General features: G+C 38.7%; 1 protein-coding gene across 10 annotated transcripts in view; it reads right to left on the bottom strand.

The window, feature by feature from the left end:
* CASK (calcium/calmodulin dependent serine protein kinase) overlaps positions 1–26,210 on the bottom strand; it is a 428,246-nt gene that overhangs the window by 61,415 nt on the left and 340,621 nt on the right. For all 10 annotated transcript variants that reach the window (XM_045002670.1, XM_045002673.1, XM_045002674.1 and 7 more), the window contains 4 exons: positions 17,947–18,024; positions 11,399–11,479; positions 4,071–4,259; positions 2,672–2,750 (listed from right to left, as the gene is read on the bottom strand). In XM_045002670.1, coding sequence (XP_044858605.1) covers positions 2,672–2,750; positions 4,071–4,259; positions 11,399–11,479; positions 17,947–18,024 — 427 coding nt within the window. The remainder of the gene's footprint in view (positions 1–2,671; positions 2,751–4,070; positions 4,260–11,398; positions 11,480–17,946; positions 18,025–26,210) is intronic.

Genomic DNA, 26,210 nt, shown 5'->3' with positions numbered 1-26,210 from the left:
ATGCAGCCATTGAGAGCTATAGCAGGGAAATTAAGAGTGTATTGAATATATAAATTATAGCATTTGGACGAATACTGAATATATGGAATGATATCTAGTTGAAGCTAATAAGCCACATAGGGGACAGAACATTAAGTGATACAATCACATGCATTATATTTGATCACTGATTGCAGGAGACTATTAGAAATAAAAACTACTTCGAATGTTTAGTCAGGCTCATAAAACAGAACAAGGAAGTTAGATTTTTTTTTGTTATATTTGGTTAATAATTTGCTATTACTGTAATACAAAATGAAAAATCTCCACTTTGAGATTACGTTTACTTTTGATTAAAAACAGTTCTATGGGAACTACAGAACCAAATACCTAAATATAAGTTGTTCCTGAGAGGACAAAAGACATTTTGGCAATTAAATTGTTTCTATAAAGAATTACACCTTCTATTTTAGAACAACCCATTAGTAAGCACTTGTATGATTTTTTTTTTGTTCAAAGCACTGTAGACATTGCAAATCCCTTTAGAGGTAGGTAAACATTGTTTCTAATCTCTTTGATGTCTAGTAATCTTATAAGTTTCTTGTAAGAATAGTAGGTAAGTAAAACTTCAAAGGTGCTGTTCTTTTAAGAGAATACTCAAGTCTATACAAATTCATATAGCATTTCAAAGATGCTATTTAACTTATTTATTCCCCTTGAATTTTTGGGATCTGAATCCAACATATTAATTATTTCAGTGATTAATTTATGATTAATTAAAATGCCTCACACCGAGAAACACGGAGTGTCAGGAAGTCTTGAGATCTAACTCCAGCTCTGCCACTTACTCATTTTGAGTAAGTCACTTCAGCTTCCAACCTCTGCTTCCCCATCTTTAAAATGGGGGTAATTATACTTTGCTATTTTTCCAGTTTGTTTACTCTGACTTTTTGACAATCCTCTGTGTATTGTCAGTTTCCCTGTTTAGTTAGGAAGCCCTCTTCTTCTATTAATGTGAGGAAGAACAAAGAAACAATTTTTAAAAATAAGAAAATGTGACGGTAAACCCACAAAAACTGGCAAGGGGATTCAGGTGCTGGTGTATCACCTGAAACTACTGCCAACTTACATTTTAGTTGCTAAACTGGACAACTCAAAGAAATTTTGAATAACTTAATAAAAAGTCAGCAGACTCCTGGAATACCAACTGAGGAAGCAACAAGCATCTAGAGTGGTAATCAGATTAAAACACCAATAGACAATTAAGAAAAATGAACGAGTAATGAAAATGCTAAAGCATTTGCTGCATTTTGCCTAAACTTATATGCAGAAGACTCAGAAAATAGTAATATAACATTTCAAGACTTCTGAATATACTCAGAAGCATTCTGAAGTTAAATAAAGCACGAACAGAAAAGCTTAAATACCTCCTAGAAATTCCAGATTCTGTACAATAATTTAAAAATATCAAGGCACCCTCCCCTCTGATGGGTAGAGTGGCAAATTCTATAACACATTAAAAAGGATCTATCCCTCTGATTTTGGAAGCAGCTGTGGCTATTATACAAAGTAATAACCATCTACTACATGGAGGATGACTACCATCTAAGTGATCCCAAAGGAAGTCAATGACAAAAAAGCAACTGTGACTCTTATATGCCAAATCTCCTTTTCTACTCATTTTAAAAAGCTGACTAGATTCAAGCTGATGGTGTCCCATTAAGCAAATATACAAGTTCACACAAATTCAAATATGCTACTTTTAAGAAAAGTTTGATCAATGTCACAAAATGACAGTTTTCAAATTGCAAACTTCCCTAGAGACACAACTCGTATCTGCAGGCTGCCAGAGTTAGTTCACTACTGAGTAGGTAACTCTTGGCTCAGCCATTAATTACTTTTGACATATATCTGGGCACACAGGATGGGAGTGGAACAGAGGAACAGGAACAGGTCAAAAGGTTTGGCAACAGCTCAGAGCAGTGAAAGCCAAACACAAAGGTACAAGCTGCACAGGTGAGAAAAGTTTTGGTTCCAGATTCACATTTCGGTACCTCAGCAGTCAAACCGCCAAGAGTCTCAGAAGTTCTGTGACAATACATGGAGAAATGTGGAATTTCTGCTGAACAGAGACTTTTGATATACACCTCTACCCCGATATAACGTGACCGTATGTAACACGAATTTGGATATAATGCGGTAAAGCAGCACTCGGGGGGAACACACACACTCTGGTGGATCAAAGCAAGTTTGCTATAACGCGGTTTCACCTAAAATGCGGTAAGATTTTTTGGCTCCCGAGGACAGCGTTATCTCGGGGTAGTGGTGTATGAAGAAAAAAATATTGTACTTTCTCTGAGAATTTTAGAAAAGAATTAGATAAATACACTTTCCAAAATTACATACACTTTAGAACTGATATTCTGTAGAAGCAATTTGAGATGACCTGCATCATTACCTATTAAAGCAAAAATTAAGCATTCAGGGCCCCTTCCTGAAACTTGTTCCAGGTGAGCAGACCCTTGCACCTGAGTGGTGACCCTGTGAAGTTAATGGGACTCCATGCATACACAGGGATCCATTGGTGTGGAACAGTAGGTTTTAGGATCAGGGTCTCACTTGTTACACAAAATATATTTGATTATGGGAGTAATCCAATTTGAGAATAAAACCATTTACGTCCTAAGATTACCTTGCCTGTGAATCATTCCTCCATGCATAATTCTTGCAACAATGCAATGGTTCAGCTCATTCATTTTTAAAGTGATTCCCTAGTAAAAGAAATTGTTAAATCATTAAGAAAAAACATTCAGCAACCTGCTTCTTCAACTACTAAGAATGGTGACTTCCGCTGCAAGCTTGAGATGAAGCTATGTTTTAGAGGGAAATCCTGGCCCTATTGAAATCAGTGGGAGTTTTGCCATTGACTTCAAAGAGGCTAGAATTTCACCTTTAGTTTTGAATTTATACACTGTTGCTCTTATGAGATCAAGTAACCACCATAAAACTTATTATGGAAACACTCCAGATGCTGAACATACACACTGTTTCTTCTTTTGCTATTTTTCAAACCCCATCAAAAATCAAAGTATACCAATTGTTTTCCAGAGATGTAATATTCTTTTTACGGGTCTTTCCATTTACTATTTGAACTAATTTCCCATTTTAAAAAACTGCTAAAATTTGGTTACAACACAGATGCATTTTTAGCTACCAGTAAAGACAATGATTCTTTATAAGATGAATACATAGTCATTTAGAATGCAGGCTATAGCATAAAATAATTTTACATATTTTATAGTCTATCTATACTAACCAATAAAAAATGTATACCGTATAACAGTGTTTTGGAGAAGTATATTCAAAATACATTTCTCCTTACGAAATCTTTAACAGGGCATATGTTTTTGGAGTTATGTAATTGGAGTGTCAAACTGTGCAACTCCACTAACATGGTTTCTTTTTATCATGTTTTTATAGTTCAAGACTGTAGTTGCTGTACAAACAATCCATAAGAACCATTAGTTTATTAAAATAAAGTAATTTATTAAACTGCAAACTATCCAGTACTATTTTACATTTTAAGGCCAGGTCTACACACTGTTTTTGTACTGGTATAACTGAGCATGGTCTGCTAAACCCAGGGTTGTGAGTTCAATCCTTGAGGAGGCCATTTACGGATCTGGGGCAAAAATCTGTCTGGGGATTGGTCCTGCCTTGAGCAGGGGGTTGGACTAGATGACCTCCTGAAGTCCCTTCCAACCCTGAGATTCTATGATTCTATGATTTCAGTTAGTGGTGTGATTTCTTTTTATCAGCATACGTATACCAGTACAGTGTCTAATGTTTATGTAACTACACCAATACAGTTTATTTCACTTTCCATATGGGAATAAGCTATACTGGTATAAGCACTTTTCAACTGGTTTTACTGTGTCCACATAATGTTGGTTGTACCACACTTCAACTATACTCATACAGTTAAAGCAGAACAACTTTTGTGTATAAAGGCTGTGGTTTGAAACTACTAAGATAGTTTGTCACCTCTTTCTCTTTACAGAGTTAAGAGAACAGTACTGTTGCCTACATACCATTGGTTCATCTGTGTTCTTCTGGAACTGTACCAGTCGGACTCGTGTTACATTCTCCATATCCATGTCACCGTTGGCGCTCTCTGGAGAATCTCCGTTTAAGTATGGAGAGGTGGGAGGAGGTGTAACTCTCAAAGCTTCGTCACTGTAAACTTCATGTGCCACTACATCATGAGTTTGAAGTAAGGCCTACAGGAGGTTACAGAAGTAGTCAGATTTCCATAATCTCTGGTGTGTTTTCTCATTCTTGACAGAAGGTTTAATATTTCCCCCAGAAGCTAGAGCATGCCCATGATATTACTTTCTTACATTTATATAAGGCCTTTTACCTTGAAGGATTCCTAAACACAATATTCATTTTATAAAACTACAGTATGTGTGTGTAAATTTGGGTGCTTAAATTAGGCTCTTCACTCATCTACCTAAAGGTAAATGACTTGATTTTCAGAAGTCCTCAGCATCCAAAAGTCTCACTGAAATCGGTAGGAAGTGCAGGAGTTCAGAAAATTTTGAAATCAGCCTACTTTTATTTGGGCTTTTAATTCCATGTGTGGGCACCTTACTTTAGGCACACAGTTCTGAAAAGCTTAGCCATACACATGTACAGGTATTACTTTTTCAAACACTGAAATGAAAGTGAGTTTTGGGATGGAAATAGGCAACCCTTGACTACCAACAGTAACACTACAAGACAATTACAATAGAAAGCGAATATGACCAATATATTAATTTGAAACTGAAAGAGAAAACTGAAAGGTATTTAGGATAATACTTCAAGATAGAATTTGGCCAAGACCCTTGAGTTTAGCACCCTTTCTCTTGAGGAAAAAAACCTTGACTCCAAGTTTTTTCCATCTCTGTTTTACATATATTCTGAGAACCACCCCTCCAACGTCTGGCACAGTGCCCTCTAACACTATGCTGAGGAACTAGTTCTATATTGATTCAGAGGGCAAGACACTTACTCAATTGCCAACATAACTACTTTCTTAAGCACCATGTTTTTTTATTCCTCTCCCATAGAGAACTGGTGCAGCACAATCTCATTTAGTTTGTGACAGCTGATAAAAATCACAGCCTGAGACCATAAGATCTTCAAGTACTAATTCATCAGTTTTTCCTCTACATTTCCTGATATATTGTACAGTATCACATATAGTTGATTAAACTTATCAAAATGTACTTGATAAGCGTATCAATTACCCTTCTAGTTACTTATAGAGGCAGCAAAGACAGTTAGAATATCTAACTGTGAAAAGTGTTATACGTTACCAGGAGATATAATCTAGATAAAATATAAAAATTTCTCAAGTACTTGAAGAACATTCAGTATCAGGTTTTTACACTGCATGACATCCCCCTTCTCCCTCTTTTTCCCGTGGGGATCTCTCAGGGCAGTGGTCCCCAACCTCTTCCGGGTGGCGGGCGCCGGACAATGAGCCGCTGAGGACCATGGCTGGCGGACAAGCATCCGCTGAAATGCCCCGAGAAGCGTCAACATCAAGAGGCATCACCGCTGAAAATCAGCGGCATTTCAGCAGCGACACCTCTTAGTGACATCACTTTTCAGCGGCATTTCGGCAGCGACGCCTCTTGATGACGCTGCTCATCAGAGGCATTTCGGCGGATGCTTGTCCGTGGGCCAGTACGCGGGCGCGCGCCATGGTGCCCACGGGCACCACGTTGGGGACCCCTGTTTCAGGGCCTCAAAGAGTCCCTCTATTTCACGTTTGCTTTTTTGACCTTACCATTCTTTAAGAACCTGTATTATAAACAACCTTCTGTCAAAAGCCTGGACAGGATTTACAACTGACCCAATCAATGCTGCTCCTATATCATCCCAAAGGTTGTCGAAGATTGGAGAGAAGGATTACTTTCCCACAGGGCTTGTGCCGCCGGAATCAGGGCTGAAAAAGCAAGCCTGCTCCTTACAGTGTCTGGTACTCTATAGAACTCTGCATCAGACTGGCCACACTACTCTGCATGTAGTGCTACCACTGTAAAAATGTAGAGACCCATGACTTGCATGCTGAAAGACCCATGAATCACACAGCTTGAGTTTAGCATGTCTGATTTATTTTGACAGATGAATGAGTCCCTGTGGCTGTTTAGTTTTCGATTACAAAAGTTTATTTGAATATTCTGCATTTAAATAGGTTTTAGAAATTGAAAATGACTTTTCAAGAGCATCCATGCAAAACTTGTTTCTCAGGAGTGACTCCAAGACTATGGATGGGATTTTATGGCTACCTACAAAATTCTGCACTTGTTTCTGAAAGGCCACACCACTTTTAACATGCACTATATACTATAAAAGAGGATTTATAAACTTTTAAGGCACCTTCCTTAATTTTAAAACTAATTTGGGGAATTTGGCTTTCTATGGAGCTGATGCTGTCCTGTTTAGAGTATCTCGAGAGATAGGGGCATGTAGCTACTATCGCTCAAGATACTCAAAACAGGAAGAACCTAATTCTCAGATTTTTCTAACATTTCAAACCTACGGCCAGTCCAAACACTATTTTTAATTAAATATTTAATGGCATCTGTTTCTGTTATTAACTTTTTAAACTTCAACAATGGGCTCATAGTTCCAGATATTTTGTCAATGCTCCATACCTTACATGACTGTTCATTTTATCTAGATTTACAGAGATCTTGGCTACACACAGAAGTTGAATCAATTTAACTAAAATTGGTTTTAAATTGATTTAGTTAAACTGGTGCAAAGAGGGGTGTGGTTACTCTTAAGCTGCCTTGTATGTGACATATCAATTTAGCTTAATTTGGTAACTGACAAGACCAGATTCTCTTTTTCATTTTTATCCCCACAAATTCCTGAAAACTGTCCATTTGACTGTGTGTCACAAGCAGCCCTGACTAGGAGACAAAAACATATCTTATGTGCAAGTTGGCATTTGTTTTGTCTGTCTTTCTAGTGTGTGTTTTTGGGTGTGTTCTTGACTTTGTGCATTGATGATCTTTAACAGAACAGTCTGCTATGGTTTCCTGAACCCAATTAGTAAAAGATTGCTTTCTATCCTCTGTTCTAAGGGTGAAATATTTGTTCAGGCATATCAGCAAGTAGAGTCATCTCTCATCACATCTGATTGTGTCCATTATATGCCCTGCCCCTAACAATGCCTTTTCTTAACAAGATTCCCAGTGATATATTTCTGTTTTATAAAGCAACATTAAACCAAAACATCATAACATAATTGTATTTGATTTGAACAATTAGCTTTTAATTACTGGATTAATACAACACTTGTGTGTAGGCAAAATAAATGATGATAAATATTTGCAAGGTTTGTTACTATATTTGATGATTTACATCTGTGCCTCCATAAACATACATAGATAATACAATTGTGAGAACACCTATTTCTGTATTGCACTAAACTGAATTTCACGGAAATATTGAATCTAAAGCATAGTTTCCCTTTAAACTACACAATTTCCTCTGTTATGGTTTATTGTTACAGTATGGTCATGTTTTCCTGGCTCTTTTCCCTTTGTGGACCATATGGGTCCTGAAAGAATTCTAAGTACTGTGGCAGAAGCTATAAATGCTGTTTCCCACTACATTTCTGTATCATTCACTGCAAGGAACAATGAAGGAAGATACATAGTGATGGATGCACTATAAATACCTAAATATATAAAATGCAAAATCCCCCTGTGCGGGAAAACATTTCAAATGTTGCCACATGAATAGATGCAAAAGAACAGTCCAGTTTGCAGATATCACCACTGTTCACATTTACTGTTATAGTGGTACAAAGAAAATAATCTCTTTGAAATGACTCTCCAGCAGGACAGACGCTTGCTAATCCCTGAAATGGTTCCTAAGCTAATCACTTCCTAGAAAGCATACATTTAAAACCAACATTTATCTGGTTATATTTTTAAAAATTTATATCCACATTTTAAGAAAATTCAAACATTGCTCCAATTATGCAGTAGCTGAATTATCTCATTTATAATCATTGGGCAGGCAACAGTTAAACAAACATTTTTAAAACTCCCAGAACGAGAAATATGAAAGGCTAACTTTGAGCTTGAACTTCCTGCAAGTAATAATGTACCATACTTAAAAACACACTAATGCATATATAGGCCCTGTAAAAAATACAACTAGATAAATGTAAGCATTCTAGGAAGTTATTAGTTTAAGAACCATTTCAGAGATTAGCAAGTGTCTGTCCTGCTGGAGAGCCATTTCAAAGAAATTATTTTTGAGCAGACCCACAAGAGTCCCTTGGCAATGAATGTGGAAATGTATTTTAATGAGTTTTAGACAATTTTTTTTGTTAACTTTTGACAAAAGCTGGATAGAGTAGCCATCTACAGCCAGCAGCCTCTGTATTAGGTACATGAAATGATTTTGCTTTCTTAGAAAAAACAAAGAGAAAGTGATGTTCTGAAGTGCAGCAACTTCTGCCTTGGGACTTTTACTCTGCTGCAGTGGCTCTTGGTTGAAATAAAAGATTCTTTAAAATGAATGACCCACACAGAATGCTCAGTGTTAATAGTTAAGCATGAACATAAGTCTTTTCAGGATTGGGCCTTATTGAGCATTAAGTAAAAAAACTTTACTGCATGACTGATTGCCAGAAGTTAGAAAAAAGTGTGGTTTAACCAGGGGCACTCATGTTCAACACCATCTATGCTGTTTTGACTTGCCTTTGCTATATTCATTTTTGGCCTCTGTTAAAAATTATTGATTCTGGTATCACATTCCTCAGATAATGAAGCTTACAAGTCCAAACCTTACAACCTAAGTACACACTAGCTTAAGACATGTGATCCTACTGACTATACCATGTATCCTAACTCTCAGTGCATTAGACTGCAATGATATAGCAACTAGAATATATTTTATTTTACTAGCTTTCTAACGGCATACTGAAAATAGGCTGTCAGTATAACACGCTGTACTGTTATTTCTACTTACATTGCTTGCATTCAGTGTTAATAATTAATATGTTTTCAAATATTTTGTTCTCTCACTCCACCATTACATAATGGGGTTTTCAAGAGTCAGTGAAGCATGGCAGAGTGCCAATTATACGTCAAATGATTTCCTTTATAAGGTCAGTAGCCCCAAAATGATTCACTGGATTGCATTTTTTAGGATTAATAACTTGTCTTTGTTAATGTGTTTTAATATGGTATACTCTCTGACTAATGATATTTGTTTACAGTAACTCTTTAAAATTCTCAGGAAATAGAGAATTATCTATAAATTAAAACCAAAAGGCAGGTACAAAAGCATAAAGCAGAGACTAAAATTACAGATTCTGGCTATCTAATTAATGAATTACATCTAGTTTAAACATAGTTTCTGCTCAGTCCCCTGTGAGGTCTACTGACTTATGTCCACTGGGACACAGATAAGGTGCCTAGAGGTTTAGCTCATCTATCTTGATGTCCTAAACTGCGGGAGAAGGATTCACATTTTTCACAAATAAAGAGTAAGCATTTCATTTTTGCAATGAAGATTTTTTACAGCTTCTTTTTACTTAGAAATAACCACCCATCAATATAATTTAAACACTTTAAAAGGGAAATCAGTCTTTTATTCCGCATCAAAAACATTTTAAAAAGAATTGTTACAAGAGTTTTCTGACAGCTGGTTTTAACAAACGTCTATGAGCACTTTAGCTTAATTATTTTTTATATAAAAGTAGTTTTCTGATGCATAACACTTTGCCTGTCATTTGACTCAATATGAAAATCTTTAATAGCTTATTATTATTTGGGGATTACTTTGAAAACAGTGTGCACATAAAAGCAGATCAGCTAGCCTTTCAAACTGCCATCTAATCACATACATTATTGACTTCTGTCTGCTTTTACTTCTGATGTCTTTGCAGTAAATCCAAGATACGTATTACATGGGGGGAAAAAAAAGTTGAATCAGGATAAGCCACTTAACAGAGAAGTTGGGCAATAGTCAGTACCATTTCTTATTTTTACTGCTTCCTTCCCTTCCCACAATAAGCATGGCAGTCATAATGTCTCATTTTTTCTATTGTAAACAACTGTCTCTACTAAAGCAGAGCTGGTTCTGCTACCATTATCAGAGTGGGTATCGCCATCAGGCAAATGGTACACCAAGCAGCTGAGGTACAGAACTACTCTGATCTTCAAAGAATCCAGCTGGAATGCTACATGCTGTAACCTGTAGCCTTTGCAGGCTTCATCTGCCTATTAAATTAAGGTGGTTGCAATTTGCTTTATTTTATGAAAATCTGGTACTGTTTTCTGGTTGGCTTTGTGGTGGTTTTTTTTTTTTTTTTTTGCAACTTGCCAATTCAGCCCTCAGCTGGGCAAAATCTTGGGAACGCCTTATATTCATTCTTTGGGTTAGAGACTCACATAGTGATTTCAGAGAGAGTTTTGGGTGCTCAGACCACTGAACGTAAGGCCATCACTGCCCCCAAAATAAAAACATGTGAAATATACCAGATAGTTTATCTTAGGTACAAAATTCCAAATTCACTGAACTGTACCACCCGTCTGACTCACCCCAATCTAGATTTAAATTTAGGAAAAATTCTAAAAGTGAACAAACACATTTTTGCCCAACACCGGTTTGAAAGAAAGGAGGATCCTCACCATGTCTTCCTGGGATCCACAGGTTCCTTTCTCCATTTTACATCCCTGTCAGCTCCCAAAACAAGTTCCTGGAACTGGGAATCTAACTTAGATTACTCATGCGGTAGTATGAAGGACAAACCACAGAGCTACTAGGCTGGGTGAAATAGTTTTAACAGGCTATTGAGCCAAAGAATGTAACTGTTAATAACATTAACTGATTTTGTTTAAAAAAGGATTCCATCCTACCCTATTTTTGTAAGATTTCGTAATGAACAGTTCCATTGCTTTGTGACTGTGTCACAAAAGGTTCACTCAGTGCTACTGATGTCTGTTAGATTTGAGTTACCTTTATTGTCAGTCTCTTTAGATTTTTCTTACTAGTTTCTCTTATTATTTTCTTTTAAAAAACAAACATTTTAAGGAATAACACCCTTATCTGATGAGCTCAAACCTGCAAAATAGCTGTGTGTGCAAGCTGCAATTCTCCTCATGACAAGCAGCAAACAAACAATGGTCCCTCAGTGTAGCAAGCATTATGCATCAGCCCCATAACAATATCAGCTGCTGTGCTAGCTTAGCACATTAGAAATGCTGATTAAATATATATCTGTGTGCAGTTAACTATACTTTTGTTTTGTTGCTTATAGGCTTTAGGTAGTACATTCTTGGCTGATGTTCCATGAGGAATGTGTTTAAGAACAGCCAAAGCAGTATTTGCTTACCATGAAATGAGGTTGTGTTAAAATACGTTTTAGCTCTTTTGCATCATTGTTCTCTGGGTAACATGAAATTTCTTCCAATACCTGCAAAACAAACAGCACAAATGTCAGTAAAGCTAACTGCTCTCTATTCTGTCACAGAAGTGTAAAAAGCATACTTTACTCAGGTTGGTCATAATCCCTGTAGCACCAACACGATCAATGGGTTGTGACAGTAAAGGGTCTTTGAGAATGGGAACTTTTTTAAAAAAGAATAAAATATCACATATTGATGTCTCTCTTTGCTAATGAAAGAACAGATTTCAAGAATGCAGAGCGTCTCTTCTCAAACTGAAAATATTCTTTAAAAGGTCATTATTGCAACTGCAAAAGTAAAGTGTTAACCAGCAACTATATAAGTCGCTCGTATCAACCTCTGTTTCCATGCCTGAATAGGGGCTAAGAAATATTAAAATAGAATTAAAAACATGTATAAAATCTTGAATTATCCAGATTAAAACACTGTTTCTGCAAATTAAATGGTTAAAAATATGAACCGTAGATGGTCCATCTGTTATACCACCACAAAACTCACAACTCTATAAAAAGAAAAGAGCATTTCATCTCATGACTGGGGCAAAAAAGGAAATGTATTTTAGCTCAGTCCCTTACAGTCTGATATTTTTAATTTTATTCTCAACAGTCAGCTGTTTGGATGGCGGAAACAGAGCACTCTGCTTCTGGCAGCGGCTCCAGAGATTAGTTGGCAGGAAATTCTGCAGAGCAATGTGGTTGGCACAAATACTCCCTCCCACCACTCAGGATAGGATCTCCTCCTCAAATCACTCTCTCTCATCTTTCCACAGAAAGGTAAACAGGGTGCATTTTTAAACTCCAGCATTCTGCTAAAGCTGCATTTTAGCTCTCATGGTTGAACGTGCAAGATATACAACTCAATTTTGTCACATGGGCATGAGTCACTATACTTATTGTGGGCTGAATAAGTTATTCTGAGTATTTGCACATATTTATATGTGGTTTCACTTACTGGTGGATTGTAGGTTGCAGGGCTGTCTGTAGGAAAATGGCGCCCTGGGTGAACTCGTATTTTGGCACCCTTTGTTTGAGTTTGAGACCAGCAGTGTGGGGTGCACGGTGCAGCCCCAGAACCCAGCCATGTGGGGTGCAGCTCCTGGCCCCAGAGCCCAGCCGGGCTGCACAGGGAGGAGTTTCTGAGCCCTGGGGCTACCCTGGCCATGCCCCCACAACCGTCTAACAGGAGGAGAGCCTGAGGGAAGGGGAGACCCAAGGGCTGGCCTGCTGGGTCTGCAGGGGCAAGCCCCGCTGCCTGCGCCTCCCTGCCAGGCTGGCAGCAACAGGTGGCCCTGCCCGCCCTCCTGGCCTGGCTGGCCAGGGGCTCCAGTCCTCTGGCTCGCCTGCACTCAGACCAGGCCTGCCAGCTTGTGGCACTTGGATGGCAGCCCTGACCAATCGATCACCCATGTCGCGTATCCATAAGGCCGGCCCTGGTAGGTTGTAGTTACATGTATAAAACACACAGGACTTAAAAGGAGAATAGATTCCATACTCTCTAGAAGCTTCTGAAATGCACATTTGAGTCTTATTTCTACACTCAAGTTGCTGCCTTGACTCTCTGAGTATGTTTATTTTTCTGTGCTAAAAACAGACGTGTGAACCATCCTGGAATTAACAATATTAAAGGAATTCAGATACTGACAAGCTTCCCATTCTTTTTTCTAAGTAAATTGCAAAATGATTAATTTGGTGCCTGCAAAGGTTCTTTTAGAGCCTGGTAAGGGATAATTTGCTTGTTTTTAAGGTATATAAAATCAAAATTGGTAAAACATATCATCTGGGAAAGAAATACTGGATTGTTTTCATGTGATATATTTTATATTGCACAGAAGCCTTCATCTTGTGGTAATTATCTATTTAAAACATTAATATTGGGCTAAACTTTCAGCCTCAACTTTACTGTGTCTGCAAAATTGCAAGCGCAAATAACTGCATGCAAAACTTTACTCCAATAGTTATCTGTGTATGCCAGGGTTTCTCAAACAGGGGTCGCCACTTGTGTAGGGAAAGCCCCTGGCGGGCCGGGCCGAGTGTGTTTACCTGCCCTGTCCGCAGGTCCAGCGGATCGCAGCTCCCACTGGCCGCGGATCGCTGCTCTGGGCCAATGGGAGCTGCTGGAAGCTGTGGCCAGTAAGTCCTTCGGCCCATGCCGCTTCCAGCAGCTCCCATTGGCCCGGAGCCGCGATCGGCCGGACCTGCGGACCGGGCAGGTAAACACACTGGCTTTCCCTACACAAGTGGCGACCCCGTTTGAGAAATCATGGTGTATGCAATTTAGAGTACTTGACCATCTAAGAACTTAATTACACTTGCAAGTCAGTTATTTAAATATCCAGCTGACTGCAATTCTGGGCCAAAAAATAATTCACATAAAACTGCACCAACAAACTGTACCGGAAAAAGGGAAGCCAACTTTTGAAAGTCTGTCCCTTTACAGTAAAATAGATCTGCCTTAATTCCTCCAATATCAATTATACTAACACTACAAAATCAGAAACCTAACACTTTATCCAGTATGGTATCTTATAAGCACAATAATTTTTATAGTACCCATGAGTTATTTGACAGTTTCAATACTTAATATCAGCTATCTTTACTACCTACCAGTTGATTCTTTAATCCTCATTCTAATCTAGACCTTGGTCAAGTCACTTCTACTTTTTGTGCCTCAATTTCAATAGTGGAAACCTGTTGTATTATTAATCTATCTATATTGAGGTATGTGTTTGGATCCCACCAACATAGAATCTGAGCACCTCACAAACACTAATGGATTCATTCTCACAATACCCCTGTGAGTTAGGGAAATTATTATCCCCATTTTATAGATGGGGAACTGAGGCACAGAAAGATTAATTGGTTTGTCCAAAGTCATACAGGAAGTCTATGGCAAAGCCAGGAACTGAATGCAGATCTCTTGAATCCCAGTCTAGCACCTTAACCTCAAGACTATTCTTCCTCCCTTAAGAAAGCGAGATGGGACACAGACCCTATGGGGAGTTGTCTGCTTCTTGGTATCTGAGAAAGCAAGAAAAGACCCTCTCTCCTTGCTCACAGAGGGACTGAAGAAGGGAAAAGGAAACCATCCTTCTCAGCAACTAGAAGGAAAGAGCACTCTTCCTCCCGGAAGCTGGTGAAAGGAAGAGATACGGTTTGGTAACAGAGAATGCAAGTAGACATTCTCCTACCCAGCAGATGGTGGATGGGGTGCAGTGGGCTGTAGGGGAGAGGGGATTCTCCTTGCTAGTAATCAGGAAAGATGATGATGGAAGACTTCCTCAGTCAAAAAAGCTAACAGAATGTTGGGAATCATTAGGAAAAGGATAGACAATAAGATAGAAAATATCATATTGCCTTTATATAAATCCATGGTATGCTCACATCTTGAATACTGGGGTGACTACATCTGCATACATCTCAAGAAAAAGATATACTAGAATTGGACAAGGTACAGAAAAGGACAACAAAATGATTAGGGGTGTGGAATAGCTTCCATATTAGGAGAGATTAATAAGACTGGGACTTTTCAGCTTGGAAAAGAGATGACTAAGGGGGGATATGATAGGGATTTATAAAATTATGACTGGTGTGGAGAAAATAAATAAGGAAGTGTTATTTACTCCTTCTCATAACACACGAACTAAGGGTCATCACATGAAATTAATAAGCAGCAAGTTTAAAACAAACAAAAGGAAGTATTTCTTCACACATATACCTTTGAGCAACTACTAGTAATTTCCCAACCCAGTCTGATTTTTGCAGCGCATACTTTATTTCCCTCATGTATTGGTTGTTTAGGGGCATTTTTGCCAAGCTGTAGGGAAATACTGAGAACCCAAAATAGGATCACTAAAGATATTTGAAAGCTGTGAGACATGGCCAGAAAGGGCTAAACAGCTTGCAGATTCCACTTTTAAAGACATATTAGAAAAGTATATAAATGGTAATTAGGACTATTCCTTAGAAATAGTTAACCTAGTTATGTTAAATAGACTAGAGTTTTGAAATGCAATCCTGTATTGTTAGAGAATTGGAGGCAATACTAATTATATGCGTTTACTTATATCTTGTTAGATGTTAACCATGTAAATAGACAGTTCCTGTGTATTATTTTAGCTATTGATTCAGAGGTCAAAAGGAAATATTAACATTTAGATGAAACGTAAGTGTGATAATATCATTGTCTACATTTCACTTTAAGGTTTGTGGTTAACTGTTTATAAACTGCTTAATTGATAATTACCTTATGCTGATGAATGCAACTACACCTCTACCCCAATATAACGCTGTCCTTGGGAGCCAAAAAATCATACTGTGTTATAGGTGAAACTGCGTTATACCGAACCTGCTTTGATCTGCCGGAGTGCGCAGCTCCCTCCCCCCCCCCACCCCCCCGAGCGCTGCTTTACTGCGTTTTATCCGAATTCATGTTATATTGGGTCGCGTTATATCGGGGTAGAGGTGTAGTTACTTGAGTATGCATAGAGACCAGGTAGTTCTACTTCAAAGCTATCATAACCTAGCAGAAAACTGTATAAACGACTCTTGGGACCTGATCCTTTCATCTTGGATCTGCCTGAGCTTTATTTCAGGGGAAGTTTGAGTTGTAAGACTGAGATCTCCAGTCCCATCTGGATCACCCTGGATATGAAACACTGGACTGAAACTATGGACTAATTCTAAGATCTCTTTGCAACTTCAAAGCTCACCATCTCTACTATGAAACTGATCTCAGAACTGTACTCATGTCTGTATGTATAATGATCTTTTGACCAATACTCACACACTCTTTTTTTCTTTAAATAAATTTTATTTTAGTTAATAAGAATTTGATGTAAGTCTGTATTTGGGTAAGATCTGACATATTTATTACCCTGGGAGATAATGTGTCCGATCCTTTGGGATTGGTAGAACTTTTACATTTGACTTGGCTGTCTGGGAGGAAGCTCAAAGGATGGGTTGCTTTTAAGGGAATTGTATTTTGGCTTCTCTGTAACCAGTAAGGTACTGTAGAAGCTGTTTAGTGCTGGCTTGGTAAATCTAAGTATTGGAACACCCACCAGTTTTGGGGATTGTCTTCCCCATTCTTTGCAGTTTTCCCTAATTGAGCAACCGCAGTGTGGCCCCCACCCCGGTCACAAAGGCATTCAGGTATAAAATGTGCTGCAGGGCTCATAGGCATTTGTCAGTGGACCTGTCTGCTCCCTCTAACACAGGGAGAACCCCTGTGCCTGCATTGTACTGTATGGCCAGCCCTCCTACACAGGCGCACTCTGTCTGAACCCCTGCAGGAAACAAGCTCACCACTTCTTCACTGCTGTAGGGTGGCTGAGTAATGCTCTCTACAGAGTTGGTAGGGGTGCCTCTTTGTGGGCCCTCTACCTCCTTTTCTCTACCTGTAGCTGCAAGCACAGTCTCCTCTGAGAGGCTCCTGGCCCGTAGTGGCTCTAGGAGCAGGTAACCTTCCAGACTTGGCTGTGCCACACTGATATTTCTTGGGGCCAGGAACCAGCAGCCCCCAATCTACTCCATAGGGTTCCAGAGAAGCACAAGTGTGGCTGGATAAGAGTGATTTGATGGAAGGTATATAATACAGATGTGGGGAAGTGGGAGAAGGGATAGATTTGGATGGACAAAGACATAAAAGACCGGTTAAAATTGTGAGGGCTGCTCAGAAGGTATGCTTGGGATGTGAAAGTCTGCCAATCTGGCACAAAGACATGTTTCAATAAAAAGTAGTTAGGGAATCAGGAGAGAAACTTTCCGGGGAAATGTCAGTGTGACTTCAGTTATTACATATTGTGAGTCAAAATGTCTTTTCTCATTTGAATTTTAGCCTTACTGTAAGCAATGGTTTTCAGCCATCATATGTGAAACAACTAAATGCTTATTTTTGACTGGCAATATAGATCACAATTCTGTATTTAGAGTTTGCCCTAAGTTTAACAGGCATAAAAGTGAAGTAACTCTGTTTTTATTGGTTTTGGCCATTTTGAATCATATGTCCTGCTGCTCTGCATCTGACTTCCCTCCTCCCCCCTTTTTGGCATTAAACTAACTTTCTCTTGCAGATGCAATAAAAAGCAAGCAAATCTGGATTAGATTAATAGACATTTCTAAAGAAAAGTGTTATTTGAGAAATTATACAAGCTTCAAACTTTTGCTGCATTCAAACCCACCAAATATAAAATATATGCAAATGATTACACTTGTCCAAGGACAAAGCGCCTCTTTTTTATATCCCTACTGACAAGTCAGAGATTATATGATGAGGCTTCATAATGAAAACATTCCTTACAGTCTGGGAAATGATACATTTACAAAGCATGCCATATAACCAAGGGTAAAAACATTTTCAGTCAGTCAAATTTAGGAGCCAGAGCAGAGCATCGGCACTGTATTATGATGAAAGAATTTCACATTAAACAAACAAAATAAAAGTCTGAAAGTCTCAAATGCATTTCAAAATCACTTACCTCTTTGGCTCTCTGTACAGCATCACTTGGAGGATTCCTGATTTGCGGTGAAGATTTTGTGTTAATTTTGTCATAAAGCTGAAATCAAAAGGAAATAGAACACTGTAATTGTGTGCTACTTTGTTAGTGTTCAACATAATTGAATCCAACAGCCTATATACAATAACATGGTTAAAATATCTGTGCTAAACTACAAGCTTCACGGTGTTTTATGTACAAGTTTAGCAAACAAACTATTTTTTTTTAAAAAACATTTCCTGAACACAGTGCCATCCATTCAAAATGTACAGGATATCATGGGAAAGTTTAGAGAGGTTGTGGGATTTTCTGTGCTTCCCATGCATTTTCAATAGGAGACTCTGGGAACCACAACACTTGTGCAAATATTTCTGTGAACTTTGAATAAGTGGCACTATAACTCATGATAAATCATACATTCTGTTAAATATTTTAAATTAATCCAGAATTCTCACTTTTTCCAACAAATCAAATGTCAAGTACTCCAAATATTATACAAATTTTAACTAAAGTTCATAGCATGAGACAATGCAACTTCAGACAGAAAAGCTTTTCAAATTAATTGCTACAGAAACCTAAGTCTTGGGAAAAGTGGAAAATTACTCCTTCCAGGAAGGAATGTTCACACAAAGGATTATCCTCTCTTTACCAGGATTTTCTATCAACAGCATCAATACCAGCATGTTTAAATATGAAATCAAAGGCCTTCACTTCTCATCTATTTTAGAAAATATTTTTGAAAAACCTAAATAAAAAAAATACAAAGACAAGAAAGAGTTGACTACCTATGTTCAGCCCTCTCAAAGTGTGCCTGGTTTAAGGGAATAATCATATATTTCAGAAATGAATAAGCTGTATATTTACTTCCTTCAACCTGAAGCATTCAGTGTATTGTATTTGCTTTAAACATAGGTCCAGAGATCTTTTTCTGAATAATCCCCAGCTCCATCAGATTACTAGTATAGAATGTGACTTTGTAAATAGAAACAATCCAGCATATTTTAAATAGATTTTTAACGAAAGGTGCCTTCTTATAAATATAAGAAAGTACTTTACATTTACAAACCTACAAAATACATGAAGTCGTGGTATTAGGCACAGGCGCTGGCTTCCTTCTTGCCCCAGGGGGTGTTCAACCACTGCTCCGCCCCAAGCCCTCACTCCACCCCACCTCTTCCCACCCCTGCTTTGCCCCCACCACCTCTCTTCCTGCCCAGTTCCACCCCTCCCCCAAGCGTGCCCTATTCCCACTCCTCTCCCTCCCCCACAGCACCTCCTGCATAGCTGATCTTATAGCCCTGGTATTTGGCTGCTCAAAATTAGCAGACAGTCTATCTGCCTCCCTCCTGTGGAAACTTTGCCTCACAGATATTACTGAGCACACAGCAAGCAGCTAGAACCATGGGGATATTATTTTCAATGAGGTCTAATGATCAAATTGTGCCAGCAACTCTTTAAAGGGCCAAAGACACATTCAACCACCATTCTGCACTTGTTGAGCCAATTGCTGAGCGATCCTTGCTGCTGTCCAGGTGTCTGGCTTCATGAGCCATGGGAGAAAGTGGTAGGCAGAGTCTCCCAGGATCACTATTGGCATTTCAACGTCACTAAGGGTTATTTTGTGTTCCAGAAAGAAAGTCCCTGCTTGCAGCTTTCTGAACAGACGTGTGTTCTTAAAGATGTGTGTGCATGCTCCTTCCCGGACCATCCCACCTTGATGTTGGTAAAACACCCCAGTGATCCACCAGTGCTTGCAGCACCATTGAAAAGTATCCCTTTTTGTTTATGTACTGGTTGGCAAGGTGGTCTGGTGCCAAGATAGAGATGTGTGTGCCATCTATCGCCCCACTGCAGTTAGGGAACCCCATTACAGCCAAACCATCCAGTATCTCCTGCACATTGCTCAGAGTCACTACCCTTCTGAGCAAAAGGCAATTAATGGCTCTGCTTGGATCACAACAAGCCCTACAGTGGATTGACCAACTCCACATTGATTCCCCCACTGATCAGTAGCAATCTGGCATTGCAGGCTTCTCCACAGTGTTCACCACTCGCTTTTCCAGTGTCAGAGCAGGTCTCCTTTTAGTGCAGGGCTGGGGAGAGCTCCACACACAGTTTCTGGCAAGCGGCCTTGTACATACAAAAGTTCTGCAGCCACTGGTCGTTGTCCCATAACTGGATAACAATGCGATCCCATCAGTCAGTGCCTGGTTCCCAGGACCGGAAATGGCACTCCACTGCATTCAGCTGCTGCGCGACTGCCAACAGCAACTGGGAATTGTTTTGTTCTATGGTTTCCAGCAGGGCTGCTTGAAGGACATTGCCATGTTCCGTGCAGCAGTTCCCCTCCTAGCTCTGGAAATACTGCAGGATAAGGCATGTGAAATTTGTAATGCTCACAATAGTGCACAGCAGAGCGGGGGCCAACCTTCTTGGGATATGGCATATGTGTGGCTATGCCAGCCTTTTGAAAAAAAGGCACAAAATATTATGGGTTCCAGTTGAAATCGGGGAGTGAGAGAGAAAACTGCACAATCGGACATTGAAGCCACGTTCCCAGTGCCCCCTGGTAGGCATTGCATGCCCTTCCCAAAAACCCCTGCGGCGAGTTGCACTGTGGTATAGCTGCTCACAGTGCACTGGCGTGGACAGGCACTACTGACTTAATTACTGCGGCGGCTGGATGTCAACTTAACTGATGTTGACTTAAGTTTGTAGTATAGACATGCCTCTAGTCTTTGCAGGCTAGATAACATTCTTTGATCATAGTTTGTGTAATTCTATGCCTGTCACATACTTAACTGAAAATACATTTGAGAAAAGTTTTTAGAGTGTTAAAAAAATGTCTGGGTGCTATTTTGCCCATACTTTTTCCCCTTTGCTTTTCAAGTGTGGCTCCCTTAATACAATGAGTTTGCTCTACAGACAGCTGAGTCAGAGAAAAAAGGTAAGCAATTTTTACAGGTTTTAAAACCTAATATAGCTTTTTTTATGAATAAAAATGTCATGACTTAAAATTCTATTATCGGAGGGTTTTCCAGGTCTAGAACCAAGTGCTGTGTGCTCCACTGAAAAGCTGTGAATATTCCCTTTGCCACACTAACTTGATCAATATCCTTCTTTGATAATGTAAATAATTCTCTAGACAAGGGAAATGTTGTGGACTGAATGACTTCAGTAAAGCATTTGATACAGTGCTACATGGGAAATTATTAGTAAGACTGGTTTCAGAGTAGCAGCCATGTTAGTCTGTATCCGCAAAAAGAACAGGAGTACTTGTGGCACCTTAGAGACTAACACATTTATTTGAGCATAAGCTTTCGTGGGCTGCAGCCCACTTCTTCAGTTGCATGGAATGGAACATATATTGAGGAGATATATATACACATACAGAGAGCATGAAAAGGTGGGAGTTGTCTTACCAACTCTGAGAGGCCAATTAAGTAAGGAAAAAAAAAACTTTTGAAGTGATAATCAAGATAGCCCAGTACAGACAGTTTGATAAGAAGTGTGAGATTAATTCCTGGATTACTGTGTCTTATTCTGGTCACTCATGTTCAAGAAAGATGAATTCAAATTTGGAACAGAGGCACAGAAGGGCGACTAAGATGATCAAGAGAATGGAGGGCCTAGCTTATGAGAGGAAAGTGAAAGAGATTGGTTTGTTTAGCCTAGCAAAATGAAAGCCGAGACCAGGTATGACTGCTTTCTATAAACACATCACAGGGGCAAACTTCAGGGAAGGAGAAGAGCTATTTAAGATAAAGGACAATGTTGAAACAAGAACAAATGGGTATACACTGGCCAGGAGTAAATTTAGATTAGAAATTAGAAGATTAAGTTTCTAACCATTAGAGGAGTGAGGTCTAATAGGAGTAGTGTGGGCAAGAAACTTAACTGGTTTTAAGATGGTGCTTGATAAGTTTATAAGAGATCATATGACCTGGTTGCCTGTGATAGCAAGGGACTGGATTCAGTGAACCAGGAAGTCCCTTTGAGTCTATAAAAGCAGCCAAGAGACCTGTGGCACCTTATAGACTAAGACGTTTTGGAGCACGAGCTTTCGTGGGTGAATACCCACTTCGTCGGATGCACTACATGCACGAAAGCTCATGCTCCAAAACGTCTGTTAGTTTATAAGGTGCCACAGGACTCTTTGCTGCTTTTACAGATCCAGACTAACACGGCTACCCCTTTGAGTCTATGTTCTTAGCTACAAAATTATAAAGATTTGCACAACTGTGTATATTTACATTTTGAGGGTAAAATAACTTGATAAGACCTGGCTGTTTTTCAGTTTTATTTAAATATACATTAACATATGGATAACATAATTTATATTTAACAGTGTAAGACAAACACCCACCCATCACCTAACTTCAGCTGTCCTTACTTATACATTTTAGATTTATCTCCAACAAAGATTAAACTAATGATTAGATATTTATGCAAGAGATTAGTAGTGGATGTGTTCCTGTTTTAGATGCACTAAACGATTTGATGATAAAGCCACAGCTAAACTAAGGGCATATAATGATATACATCTTTAAAAATATGAAATGAAGCAGCATTGGGAAAGGATGCTATTTTATTTCACAATAACCCTAACAGAAGAAGGCACCTGCTTCCTTTTTCTGCTTTTTAATTAGTAATCTGTTGGGGATGAAATCCACTCCATCTACATAAAGCGTGACCAATGAGGTGTTATAAGGGTGGAGTACAAGAGTGTATGAGATTTCTCAAATTCACACCAAAACCATGGCTAGGATGACAGGCTGCAACAAAGCCACAGCAACTAATATTCCATCCACCTTATCGTCTGGAACAAGATCTGCAGCACCTTCATGATATTTGCATGTGCTGTTGGATCAAGTGGATCAGTATGTACGATTTCATGGCTCTTGCTCTGGCCTACCCCTACCATGACCACTACAGCCTGGCCAATATCGGCTGGTGTGGCGATACATTCCATGGTGTGCAGTGTGCAATGATGCAGATAGCCTAGTGCTTTCACTCTGGATATACACAGACATTTAGATATGCTTCAATGCATTTCATTGTTACAGGTTTACTAATATCATTTTTGAAAATTAAAACTATAATAGTTTAATCAAAATGTAAGCATCACTGCTAGTTATTCTTATTCCTTAATTTTTAAATACCTTAATTTAAAAAAAATTTTTTTTTACATATGCTCTTCCTTTTTACATATTATATTACACACACAAACAAGGATATACATGTACACACTTCTACTTTCAGCTGTTATTTTTAGGACATGAAAAAAGTAACAGACTGGTTCTGAAGGTGGTCTCTAAATTTTCACATGGCAATGCACACTCAGATATTTGGAGGGTGGAATCAAATCCTTTATTTGTTTCAGATCTCTGACTTTCAACTCTAATAGCCAGACCACTAGATTTGGGCAGAAATTTGTTGCATTTATGAAATTACGTGTGGTCAGAAAAACACATTAAGCCCCATCAACAATAACTATTCCATACTGGACACAGAAATGGATGAGAAGCTTTCAACCAGATAAGAACACGAGTCTGCAAGAGACAGCAGGGTCTACAATATGCAGTAAAGCAGCAGGAGCCTGAGCCAGAGAGCATTAAAGTAGTGCCCCATCCATATCTGAAGATATTTTCCAAGAAGCTTACCACTACTGCATAAGGAAATGAGTAGACTAGCTACTTTTATGAAGAGCTAATCAGAGTAATGCATTGCAGTAGCTTCTGCTTTACAGTCCATTATTATCTAGCACTCACAAGTTTAGGAAGTATTTGCTGAAGTATCATTAACAGTTAACCTGCAATAATATTTCAGTAATGGTGAGCACCGAGTATTACAATGAAGATTAACTTCTAATGATACTTTGCAAATATGTTTACGGTGAATCAGTGTGTTCCAGCATCCACTTCAATTGTGGATGTTCCCTAACTAGCTCTTCACAGAAACATTAGCTTCCTGAAGCAGTGGCCACTTAGAACCCACCTTATACTTTAGAAATGTATGGTCCAATAATCTGCCTTCAAAAGGTAAGTGGGCTAATGGTCATGAACAAGGATATTGTTTCCTTGATTTAAATATAAAGAAATTACCCTCACATGAACAGTTTTATAATTTGCAAACTGTACAAGAAAATCTCTGTAGACTACTTTTGTAACTACTTATAGATGAACATTAAATAAACTACTTCTTGGTTTACTCACACTGGCACAGAAAAGACTGTTTGCAGCTGTGCTACAGGGGATTCATCCACAGGGGAAGGCAGGTGTTTGCACCACCACCTTCTCTTGGGGGTTCTGCAATGGTTCAAACTGTGCCACGGGCTCCAGAGAAATATCACCACTGGAGGCTCCCCAGGGAATGCATTGAACCAGTGTGTTCTTAGCTGCCTGATCATGCCCCCTTCTTCAGCCAATGCCACCCACGTTTTAGGTGTGCTAATCACAGGTCTGGGCTCCCAGCAAAGGAGGAGTTACGGGTGCCCTTCCAGTGTGCTTTCCATCAATGGAACCTTTTCCAAGAATCTGCCAGGGAGTTTTTATACTACGTTTCACTAATTTTACTTAGCAAAACCCATGCATTCTAAATACTTCAAGACCTAATTGCATACAACATTTCAGCATCAGGCTTTTAAAAACACGTTCAAGACTTAAAACCTAATGTTATTTAAAGAAGGTGGGTCAGGCACTGCATTTCTAGATTACTGCATGTCTCATGGACGACTTCTCAGTTTGTTGAAGCACCTTTTTGGCAATGTTCACTTTAACAAACTCTCTCTAGCCTTGATTCTTCCCTGTTAAGTTTCTGATTTAGGTAATTATCAATTATTGACTAACAAATGTTTTCTTTAAGAGTATCTATTCCTGCCCCCCCATCTACTATAAAACTGTTTTTCTTCCAAGTTTGTATTAAATGTGATTATATTAACTATCAGATTTTTAAAAAATATTTCTGTATATACACACATATATACACTTTCAAAACACATCCCACTCATTCAGAATGGTGTACTCATTTTATACACATTATTCAATTCCTGCTACACACAATCTTCTTGCCCCTATTCTATATATCATAAGCTGACAATAAAATACATCTTGAAGTTGCAAAGAACTCTGTTTTCTCTTGACAATAGAGTATCAACTCTCCCCACCTCTCAACTCTAGCTAACCTAAGTGGTCATGAATATGCAACTGAACCAGAGGTAGTTCTCTCTTATGGCAGCAACAGAGCTACCTTTCCTTGTGATGACAGTCCCATTTACCCAATTTTTAAAACTTAGCCAAAAATATACAGTATCTATTTTGTCTTATTTTTATTTGTCCTTGTATAAAAATCAGGATCACAGAAGACCATAAAACAAATTGCACTAAAAACTGTTAAATTCTGCTAAAGCAGTAGCAAACCCTCTTTCACTGGATCATATTAATGTCAGTTACTTAGTGATCATAGCCACAAATGCAAAGGACTAGTACTGTTCTCTAATAGAGTAAGATCTTAAAGTTAACATTCAAGTAAGTAGAGGGCACAGTAAATTTCAAAGTACAGGGTACCTGTTAATACCTGGAGCATGCTACAAATCCTGAACGTCCCAATTGGGATTAACATTTAATTCTGAGAAATCCTAAGAGAATACAAAGGCATAAATAAATCAAACTATTCTGTATGCAAAATGTGGTTGAAGTGATACTGTCTGATCAAATTTAGCCCCAAATTTAGGTTCTGTAAAAATTATTACTTATCATTTGTATTGTGTTGGTGGCCTAAAGGCTCCAAACAGGTTGTGGGCTCATTGTTCTAGGTCCTTTATAAAACATAACAGGCTTTCATAAAATTCAACACAACTAGAAAATGTTTCCATGAAATTATTGTTTATTAGAATTTGAATAGTTGAAAAATGTTTAAACTATTGTTTAAAATGGAATAAATAAATAACTGCACTATTTTAATAGTGCACGAGAACCTGACCATAAACAAAAGCCTTATTCATGATTACTGAGGGAAATTCAAAAAGCAAACATTGTAGTTGTATTATTATTATTTTAAACTAATTTTCATACAACCAGAGAGGGGAGATACACAGCATCATCCTATTTCTGCCCACATCCTCTCTCACTCTTGTTCCCCTGGATAGACCCGGACCACAAGGAGAGGCCTCTGCAGAGTGAAGGGGAAGAATGTGCCATGAAGGCATGCAAACCCTCTCCCCTCCGTTCCACACAAAAGTGGGGAGA

This window comes from Mauremys mutica, chromosome 1 (assembly GCF_020497125.1).
Source record: "Mauremys mutica isolate MM-2020 ecotype Southern chromosome 1, ASM2049712v1, whole genome shotgun sequence".
Taxonomy (NCBI): Eukaryota; Metazoa; Chordata; order Testudines; family Geoemydidae; genus Mauremys; species Mauremys mutica.
The sequence above is the reverse complement of the archived record's forward strand: the minus strand, read 5'-3'. Positions and strand labels throughout refer to the sequence as shown.